The sequence below is a fragment of the Lonchura striata genome, chromosome 18 (assembly GCF_046129695.1).
Source record: "Lonchura striata isolate bLonStr1 chromosome 18, bLonStr1.mat, whole genome shotgun sequence".
NCBI lineage: Eukaryota > Metazoa > Chordata > Aves > Passeriformes > Estrildidae > Lonchura > Lonchura striata.
The window spans coordinates 15,370,794-15,381,050 of NC_134620.1; the positions used below are offsets into that span (position 1 = coordinate 15,370,794).

At 47.5% G+C, this 10,257-nt stretch overlaps 1 protein-coding gene across 1 annotated transcript; it reads left to right on the forward strand.

The window, feature by feature from the left end:
• The first annotated feature begins 369 nt into the window (after positions 1-369).
• Positions 370-9,688, forward strand: LOC110477840 (nucleolar pre-ribosomal-associated protein 1). Its single transcript, XM_077787302.1, has 6 exons — positions 370-375; positions 5,866-6,102; positions 6,348-6,480; positions 7,270-7,440; positions 8,397-8,699; positions 9,135-9,688. Exons 1-5 carry the CDS (start codon positions 370-372, stop codon positions 8,606-8,608), a joined length of 759 nt encoding a protein of 252 aa, XP_077643428.1. The 3' UTR covers positions 8,609-8,699; positions 9,135-9,688.
• The last annotated feature ends 569 nt before the right edge of the window (positions 9,689-10,257 follow it).

Here is a 10,257-nt window from a genome sequence, read left to right on the forward strand (position 1 = left end):
GAACATAGAGTACCAGGAAGGCTTAGGGTACAGCAGCAGCACTAACCCTAAACAGCACCTCTAGAAAATCAGTTTTCTCCAACAGCAGGTACAGGCAGTGACCCTAATGTTGGGACAGCCCCAGAACCCTCCCAGCAGCTGCAGGCAGTGACCCTAATTAAAAGGTAGGGATGATATTTGCTGGCTAGAGAGTGACTGGTAGGGGTTGGGGACTGAGCACTTTTTTAGGGTTTTTTTTTTTGCAGGACTATTAGGAATATTTAGGGGATTTTTGAAGGCTTTTTAGAACTTTTCTGGTGTCTTTTAGGGTATTGTTAACACCTTCTTAAGGGCTGTTTTAGAATTCCTTAGTGCGTTTTTAGGGTCGGGATGAGGGTCAGACAGGATGCCCACTGACAACGTAGAGTATTAGTTGGAATGCTGTGGAATGCATTGGGAAGGTGCCAGTTGAGGGGTAGGGGGTCAGGTCCCATGCTGCTGGTCTGAAGGCTGTGATTTCTGGGCCCAGCGAAATGCTTGTGGTTAGGGTTAGGGTTACATACTGGCAGTTGTCAAGAAGACAGCACAGAAAATATGAAGCCCCAAGCTTCGTACTGTCAGTTTGCAAGAGGCATTCAGCACCCCAAGGAAACCTGACTCCTTGGGAGTGACAGATTGGTCTGGGAGAAATCCTGCACTGTTTTGAAATGGAAGAGGCAAAAGGCTGGGTCCTGACATTCCAGGGGGCTGCAGGGCCCTGGTCATGACTGAGGGCCATTTGCCATGTGAAACAAAACTTGCCAGTCCAGGTTCCTGATTTCTGTTTGCAGGGTGCGCTTGGGACTGTCAGGGCAGTACAAGTTTGAGGTGGGGGCAGGTTGGGTGTGGGACACAGCCTGTGCCATTCAAATTTTAGGAGGTAACTGCCCATTCAGGGCCACAGGCCCCGGAAATTGAGCCCCAGCCCGTTTCCTTGTTAAACAGAACTCACCACCCCAGGTTCCTGATGCTGGTTTGCAGGAGGTGCTTGTCACTACTGAGGCCACCCAAATTCTTCATGGGGGCAGTTTTTCTCCATGTGAAATCCTGCACCATTTAGAACTAGAGGATGCAGAATGTCCTTCTGGGCCACTGGTCCCTGGACACATGCGCTGGTCCTTTTCCCTGTAAACCCAAACTCACTCTGGCTGTGTGTTGATGTCTGCTCACTGGAGGTGCGCTTCACTCCAAGGGCAGCAGTTCTTGATGTTGGCAGCTGTGTTCTGTGAGAAATCGTTCGCTATATGCAATTTTGGAAGCAATTCCTGTTTGGCCAGGAGCACACAGAGAGGAAAAACTGTTAATTTCCTTGGAAAGGAAAGTCTGGAACCCCATTGTTGAAGGGGCAGGCAAAGGGCTGCGTAGGGGAGGGAGCTCCCCACAGGACCTTTCTTCACCTCATCACTCACTCTGAAGTGTAGCAGCTCCCCATGTGACCAGCTGTTTTCAGAGGTTTACCTGGGCACACCTGCACAGGGAGCTGCTAATCCAGAGGGGCTAACAGGGGTATCCCAAGTGTCCCTCCAGGAACTATGCTTGGAACATCAGCAGGGACTGGGGAGCAGCCGGACCCACCTGGGCACGAGCATCCCTTTGAGAAAATGCCGAGGGAGGAGCCCTCTTGCCAAGGGGCAGCACCTGAGCAGGCCAGGCAGCATGTGGGGTTCCCCGGGAGAGCTTTCAACTTTCCCCTTTTATTGTGTCAGTCCCTCCCTAGAAACCCCAGACCTTCCACAGCACTCCCAGAAAAGAGAGGGGTTATGAAGAGAGAAGGGGTTTAAATTATGGGGAAAAGCTTCCTTTTCCATTATTTCTTGTGTTAAAATTATGAGGGAATCCACTTCCCCTGCAATTTTAATGGTCTCAGTTGAAAGAGTCCTTGCCTTTTCTATGCTGTGTTAATTGTCAGGGAATCCCCATTTTCCATTACTTTCCAGTTTAAATAGAAGGGGGAAACCTTGACAATGTTTTTATGGGTTTGAATTAAGGGTAACCCTTTTTGTTGACCTAAGGCTTAAATTGAGGGGGAAGCCCAGCTATCCCTCATAAGGGTTTGGATTGAGGGGGAAATCCCTCTGTCTTCATCACTGGAGAGATTTAAAGTGAGGAAAGCCTCTCTCTTCCCAGTATTCTAGGGGATTAAATTAAAGGGCAGAAGCCATTTATTTGCCATTGTATCCATTTCAGTGGAGGTAACTTCCCCATTTCCTCCTTTTAAGGGCTTCACTTGGAGGATGCTCTCCCTTTTTCAGCATTTTAAGGGTTTAAAACTACCTTTCAGGGTACTTCTTTCTGTGCCCTAGGACTAAATACCTCAGAGAAAGGTGAGCCTAGCATGTACTTGAACTTTATGCTGCCCAGGAGCCTATTATTTTTCTTATCTTTATTTATAATGTAGGTAGCCCTAATTAGTAGCCCCAAGGAGACTTAGACTGTTCCTATAATTAGTATTCTTCTCCACCCCACTTAGTCTCATGTTGAGTACTACTTAGCAGCCACTGAGGAATAATTATATTAAGTTAACAGCAAATTACCCGGTTTATCTAGATATGCTGCCTAAAACCAAAGTTTTATTTCTTAGTAGTTTTCTCGCCCTTTTGCTCCCACTAGTTGTAGCAAAAACGAAAGTGCTGTCATTTTCCTGAAGAGTTTTCTTCTATATCAAGCCCTTTATTCTCTTTGAATTCAAGCCAGAGGAGCCAAACAGCTGTAGCTGCTCTGAGGGCCTTTTTACTCGGTGGGGTTTGCCCCCTCTCTTTTCCTGGGTGCCAAGGGAACGAGAGGTGGGCCCAATCAGGGGTATATTAACCCCAGCCTTTCCCAAGGGGCTTCATTCCCTTTCTGGGATCATCTGGGGTAAGAGCTCTCCTCTCATTTTGGTGAAGAGGCTGTTTCAACTTGTCTCAGCTTGTTTTCAGCAGTTGATTTTGGGCTTCTAATACAACAGAGGCTCTGAAGATACTGTGAAGAAAACAACGTTCAACACAGGGAGTATTTAAATTCGTGATTTGGGGTTGTGCATTCAGGGGTGGTAAGGTGTTTTTGTAATTTCTGATTTTCTGGTTTTATTTTAGTTTTTTTGGTTTGTTTTTATTTATTTTTTTTTTTTTTTAGGAGGAGTGCAACTTCCTGTAATTCCAGGTTGTGTCAAATACAACATTTTTTCAGCAGATTCATCATGACACAAAAGGGATCTGGCCTGTCTCAAAGATGATGTCTGAGATTGAGGCTTCAGGTGAGTTGAGGATTGTGACTAGGAGAGGAAGAGTGAGCAGGGTGCCCAGTTAGGAGTTACCATGGTGGGGGTTTGCAGGCAGTAGGGTGAGAAATGGTGTGTATTTGCAGAGCTTTTCACAAGCATAGCAGAGGCATCCATGTGTCATACAGCACACAAGCTCATCCACCGAACTCACACAAATGCCATGTAGCTTTGCCTCTCTAACCCAGGTGCCACTCATCATAACAGCCATACCTTGGACTCAGGATGAGGCTGGAGACTTGAGCACCCAGGCACACTCAGGAGAGGATAAGTAGCTGACTTGCTGGGACTTGGCCCATATAGCACTAAACACAACCGTTGATTTTCCTGTTCTTTATTGTAGCTGACTAAGAGGCTAACAGGCTATCTCCTCTGAGCCAGACTCATTTCAGGTCCAACGTGGATTCACATCACCAGTTATCCAAAAGATAAGTTGGGGCCACGGCCTGGAGATGGGAATAGTGGCCTCCCTCTGCACCCGATGGGGATTTGCATCCCCAGATATGGGCAAAATAAGTCAAGGGCTGCAACTGCAGAGGAGATGGAAGCAGAATGCCAGGTTGGGACTCCCCCAGAGGGGTTTTTGAGTCAGTTTTGGAGATGGGGATGTCCAGGAAGCATCTCCTTTAGGCCACCTAAAGGGAAAGTGTCTGTTTTGATCTCAGTGCTGAGGTGCTTAGGGCAGAGCAGTGCTGGTGCGTGTCCTGTCACTTGTCTCTGGTGCACTCTGTGTTCTTTGGTCTCTCGGTCCTTTCTTCTCCTCGAAAACTCTCTCTCCCTGTCCTGTCCCCTGGTTTGTCACATCCTATCCTGTGTCATGGGTGTCTGCACGTATTTGTCCCGCAGCTGCTCTGCCCTGCTGCATAGCCTGTAATAGCGCAACACCTATATAAATGCATATAAATATAGATTATAAATTTAAACAAAATATCCATATAGAGATGTATAATTAATACATGTGGATACATAAATATAAAAATTACAAAATAATAGGAATCAATATAGTACATAATGCATATTTTACTGTATATGTCTTATTCTAACACATTATATGTCATAAATATTATATATCAAAATATAGTACTTCAATATATTGTGATAGAATATATAAGTACTTGTAAAAATCAAAAATAGAAATAAAGAAATATTTAAATGTAGTTTAAAATAAAGGGGATTTTATTTTCTATTCAGTAGTAGGTGTAGGGGTTTTATTATAAAAATTATGAATAAAAATAAAATATAATAAGAAATTTTTGTATATAAATATATCCTAAATACGTTAAGATCTATATAAAAATTCAAAGGTGAGTAAATATAAGTATTAGCAGTATGTACGAAATAGATAAATTTTTATTTAAATTCTATCTTGCTACCTCATTATATATAATAATATTTATAAAAACATCAATATAAAGTAGAAATGCAAATGTGACTATTATGATGAAAAAAAAAATACATAAATATTCGAGTGTTGTTTATAGAAAGGGCTTTTTTGGTTAGAGGGAGGGCTTTAATAGAAAAAGTATGAATATACATTCTGATATTGTTCTAAATATCGAAATATATACTCAATGTATACAGATATATATATAAATATATAATAGAAATAAAAATAGTATTAGAAAGAGATAGACTATAAATAACACCATACATCAATCTACATTTAAAATGTAAATTTGACTATAAATATGAAAAATAGAAATAAATTTAAATGGAGTTTAAATAAAGGTGTTTTTTAAAGATTTTTACTTGGATAGAGGCAGGGGTTTATTTAAAGCAATATAAACCTTTTAGAAATCTAAATCTAACTATAGAAATATGTAATCAATCTATTAAGATATGTATAAAAATATAAAATATAATAGGAATAAATGTAAGAAATTATGAAAATACAATTATACATCAGTATACATTACAAATCCGAATGTGAATATAAATATGAAAAATATAAAAATAAAATAGATTGAAATGCAGTTTAAGAGGAAAGGTTTGTTCTTTCGGTTCCAATCGGGTCAGAGGCAGGTTTTTTGTTCCGTTCTTTCCCGCGCGGATCTTTGGGGCATTCGCTGCTGACGGCGCAGTGCTGCCGCCGTGTGGGCAGAGAGCGGCACTGCGGCCCGCCGCCCGCGGCCGCCATCTTGGGAGTGGCGTGGCGCGGACTCGCTTGACCTTCTCGAGAGGGCGCGAAAACGAGGACGTTGAAATTCGAGGACCCGTGTCTGTTTTCTACACTGCCTGAACTGCCCGCACCGCCGGCGCCCCCCGACAGGATCTTCCGCGGCGGCTCCGGTGCCGTGCACACGGGCTGTGGGGCCAGCAGCACCGCGAGCGTGCGGGTTTTTGGCGGGAGCCGACAGGCATCGGCAAAAACGCCTGTCACCATCAAGGTCCCCACGGGCCGCCATCTTGTCGCTGACTCGCTTGACAAGTGCTGCCGCCTTGTGGACGGAGAGCGGTACTGCAGCCCCGCAGCCAGCGCCCGGCAAAACCAGCGAGACGGGGCGGAAGGGGCGAGGGGCGGGAGCGAGCGGCGAGCGGGGCGGTGTCTGTGAGTGAGGGGAGGGCTGGAGGCGGCTCCGCGGGCCGAGGGCGGCCGGGGCCGGTGCCGGCGGGCGGCGGAGGCGCGGTCGCAGCGCTCCCGGGCCGCGGCCGAGCGGCATCGGAGCAGGGCTGCGCCGCCTTTCCCGGCCCCGCGCCCCTCTCCAGACGCCGGGAGCGGCCGCGTGCCGGAAAATGCCGCCGGGGCGGCGGAGCGGGGCCCTGGCTCTGCCCGCCCCTCCTGGCGCCCTCCCTGGAATGGTTCGAGGCATTATGGGGTTATTGAGGTAGGAATATTTTGTTGTTGTTAATTTAATGTGGGGGGTTTTTTTGTTTGTTTGTTTTTGTCGTTTGATGTATTTGGTTTGTAGAGCAGGAACGGTAGACAGAATCCCGCAGTAGTATGGAACTTGTCGTCCTAAAACCCGCCCGGCTTCCAACCACTTTCAGCACGTGGTCTTCCTTAGCAGCACATGGTTCCCCCACACTTGGGAGCTGGTTAACTTACTTTTCTCTCCACCTTTGCTGACAGATCCTGCTGAAGCTGAGGACAAAGCCCTACCCCTACACGGACAAGGCAGCAGACCTGGTTCAGGAAGGCAGCGTGCTCCAGGTTGCTACAGGACTCGGATCAAACATCAGCATCCCCGTCTCTCACATTGATGGTATGTGGTAACCCTTTAAGAACAGAATTCCACGACTTGGGACTGACTACCTTTTCTAACCCTAAGCAGCAAACTGGGGATGGATAACACTAGAAATCCTGTTATGTAAGGATCTCCAGGATTCAGCCCTTCATGTGTCCTTGGTATCAGAAGTTGGAATTGCAGAGTTGCCACTTTACCCCCAAATGTAATTTTTGATGTGGTTGTGCCACTTTAACAGTATTTGAAATCTCTCTTCATGCTCTTGCAGCAGCATTTTCGAACTACAATGGACATTCAGTCCTTCTGCCCGGAGCTGTTCACAGAATCACAGAATCCCAGAAGGGCTTGGATGGGAAGGCACCTTTTTTTAAAGCTCTTCCTGTTCCACCCCCTGCCATGGCCAGGGACACCTTCCACCATCCCAGGGTGCTCTAAGCCCTGTCCAGCCTGGCCTTGGACACTTCCAGGGATCTGGGGGCAGCCACAGCTTCTCTGGGCAACCTGTGCTGGAAAGCAGCTTTGAAAGGCAGAGTGAAGAACAGCTGTGATTTTTGTGCTGCCCCTAACATTGTATTGCCTGGCAAATGTGTCTTTGGGTTTTTTGTTTGGTTTATTTTTTTTTTTTGGGGGGGAGGTTTTTTGTTTGTCTTGTTTGTTTGTTTTTTTTTTTTTTTTTTTTTTTTTTTTTTTTTTTTTTCTTTTGGGAACTAAAAAGATACCTTGTGTTCCTGGAATATTGCATTCTACCTGTGTTGTTTTCCCAGTTACTCTGGATCCTCTGCTTACATTTTTTCCGTCACTTATTAGATGTCGTGGATATGCTGGCTGTTCTGATGGAGGGCAGTGATGGCTTAGATGAAGGAATTGGGTTCTCTTTGAATGAAGATATGATTATCCAAACATTTCCCTTTAGTGCTGTTGTCCCTGCTGCATTAGAAGCCAGGAATATGCTGTTGCTTCAGTCTGAAAACAGAACAGGTACAGTTTTTTTTTTATTTTTTATGTGTCATTTCTAGCAGTGGAGTGAAAGTGGCATCATTTCTACCCTCTTGTTATAACTTTTTACCATTTATAATTTTTTACCTTGAGGCATTTTATTATCTTCCCAGCAAGCAGAAGGAGGTGCAGATTCACGGTGCTTTGTGCTCAAGCGGGGCATTGAAGCTCTGTAGGTGCTTCTGCCCTTTTTCCCTGACCCTAAAGAGAAGGGAAACTGTGCCTGCATGGACAGTCTTGGCCTGCAAGTAGTTGGCCTCAGTAACAGCGTTTTAAGGGCAGAGCGTGGCGATCAGGAGAGGAAGGTGGTTCCCCTGCCTGTAGGCAGCTCTTCCCGAGATCAGGGAGAGAGGTCTGCCTTGTTAAGTAGGAAGTGGATGCGTTTCCCAAAGAAAACTTCAGAAATTAAGCTTCAGGGGCAAATACTGTGAGGTTCTACCACCTCCTTGAGGACAGCGTTAAAATCACAGGGGCATCAGCAGGGCTTGGAGCAGGACTGGCCAACCCCAGAGCACCTCACGAAGCCCTCTGTGTGTATGTGGCAGTCGAGTAGCACCTGGGGGGTGCTGAAAGTCCCAGTTCTGAGAGAAAATTCTGTTTAACTCGTACACGTTGGCTGGGTGTGTCCCCCCAGTACAGCTCGGTTCTTCTCTGAGGCGGTGCCTGGCAGGGTATCTCCCTGTTAAGGACTGGGCGTGTGTTTAGCATAACACGGTGAAGGTGGATTATTTGCTTCAGCAAGAGCTGATGATGTCTGGAGGGTTTTTCAGGTACCTCAGCGGCCAGGAGCATGTGTCTAGGTCACTAGGAACACTTTTTGATCTCGATCAGTTCTTTTCTGCGTGAGGCTCTGTGGGCTGCTGGCAAGGCCCAAAGTAAGGAAGGTTGCCCCAGTGTCCGTGCTCATGTCAGTAGTTTAATTTATTTGGCTTTTCTAGGAGCAGATGATGTGGAGTACCTTGGTGCTGTTTTCACTGGCCTCCTGCACTCTCTGAGAGAACCCCTTGCTCCCTGCTTGACGTTGCAGCTCTGTGACAAAGATCCCGAGTCCCTGAAAGCTGCTAAGTATCCTCAGCTCTACCAGTTTAACCGATACTATAGACTCTGGATGCCCAAGCAGTCCCAGGAACCTGTGGTATGGAATCCCTGAAGTCACTGAATTCTTGAGCCAGCATTCCTATAAAATCCTCGCAGTCGACATAGGTTACATTTCCATCAGAAACAGCGTTTTTATTGAGGAGGTAATTCTGCATCTCTTGTTGATCGTGCTGGGGACACACGTTTGCTCCAGGGCTTTTCTCTGATGGCACAAGAGGTCTCTGTGGTGTTTGGGAGGCGATGCCAGGGCTCAGGGCTCATACAGAGACTCCTCACCGGGCACAGCAGAGCCTGGTGTGCACTCTGGCCTCTGTTTACAGCGCCCGGAGTTCCCCCAGGTGGGTGGAGGATCACAGGCCCCTGGGCTGGGTTTGGTGAGTTTTTCTCATCTCAGCAGTGTGAACACTCCAGATGCCCCATGGGGACACTGCTGGGCAGCTCTGTTCTAGCAGGACTTGCACGCCTGTGCTCCCAGAGCTTCAGTTCAGAGCTCATCTCAAAACAAAGGTGGCTGAAGAGATTTTTGTTTCATGCTCATCACTGTTTTTCTCTTATGCTTTTTGTTTCGCTTTAAACAGTTTGAAAACCACAAGGAGGTAAGCCAAGGGCCTCCTGTGGCACCGGATTCTGAATTTGCCACTTTGCTGAAGGGAGCCTGGGCGAGAGGAAGCAGTACCTTCCTGGAAGATGGTGTTCAGACAAAGTGGAGAGACTTGGCTTCCCGGCTCCCCCCACCTGAGCAGCTTTTGTTGGGAGTAAAGCACGTGCTGCTGTACCCGAAATCCACAGTAGAGAACTTCAGCAGATAATACTGTAGTTATGCTTTGTTTACTTTATGGCACAAATTACAAATGACTTGGCTGCTAAAACTTAGGTTCTAGCGCTGTAGCTCTTTTTCCTCGACTCGGCTCCAAGGGTACGCAGCACCATACAAAACTGCACCTAATTTGTAAACAAACGTCAGTTGTTCTGATTATTGAAGCCGGGCTTTATTCAGTTGTATTTCGAGTGTGTGCTGCGCCCAGGTCCTTTGTACAAATAGGGTACAGAGGGTGGGGGAACCAGAACTGCACATTCCTTGTGATAGGTATGGGATTTTGGGGAGGTTAAATAAAAAGGAGATGCAAAATGAGGGAATTGCTTTTAGATGTAACTATTCTTGTCCTAAAGGAGCAAGTGTGTGTGTGTTGAAAGAGCCGCAAGCCTTTAGGGGCTGCAGTTTGTGTGCCCTGGAATGAGGTGCCCTGAGGAAATGTGTGAGCCGGAGGGAGCCGGGGCCGGGCGGAGGGAGCCGAGCTGTGGGAATGGGCGAATGGAGGCGGGTGCGGGCGGGACTAGGCGAGCGTGGGCGAAAGCGGCCGAAAGGGGCCGAGGAGGCGAGCGGAGCCGAGCTCTGCCGAGTTCAGCCGAGGCGAGCCGAGCTTTGCCGAAGAGGCGAATGGAGGCGAATGCGGCCGGTAATAGCCGAGCGTGGCCGAAAGTAGCCGAAGCTGGCCGAGGAGCCGAATCCAGCCGAACGGAGCCGAGCTCTGCCGAGCGCAGCAGCCCGGGCGGGGCGGAGCCGGGGCGGAGCCGGGGCGCCGGGAGGATCCCCTCCTGTCCCTCTCTCTCCCGCTCCATGCTCCTGCCCGTATTCAGTTACCTCTCTTTCCCCCGTTTCCGTGTCCCTCCCAAACCAGGCTCCTTCCTATCCTGTCCCTG

Coding starts and splice junctions, on each gene's coding strand:
- LOC110477840 (XM_077787302.1), top strand. Junction 6,103..6,347: donor GGCATTATGGGGTTATTGAG/GTAGGAATATTT, acceptor CTTTGCTGACAG/ATCCTGCTGAAGCTGAGGAC. Junction 7,441..8,396: donor TCAGTCTGAAAACAGAACAG/GTACAGTTTTTT, acceptor TGGCTTTTCTAG/GAGCAGATGATGTGGAGTAC.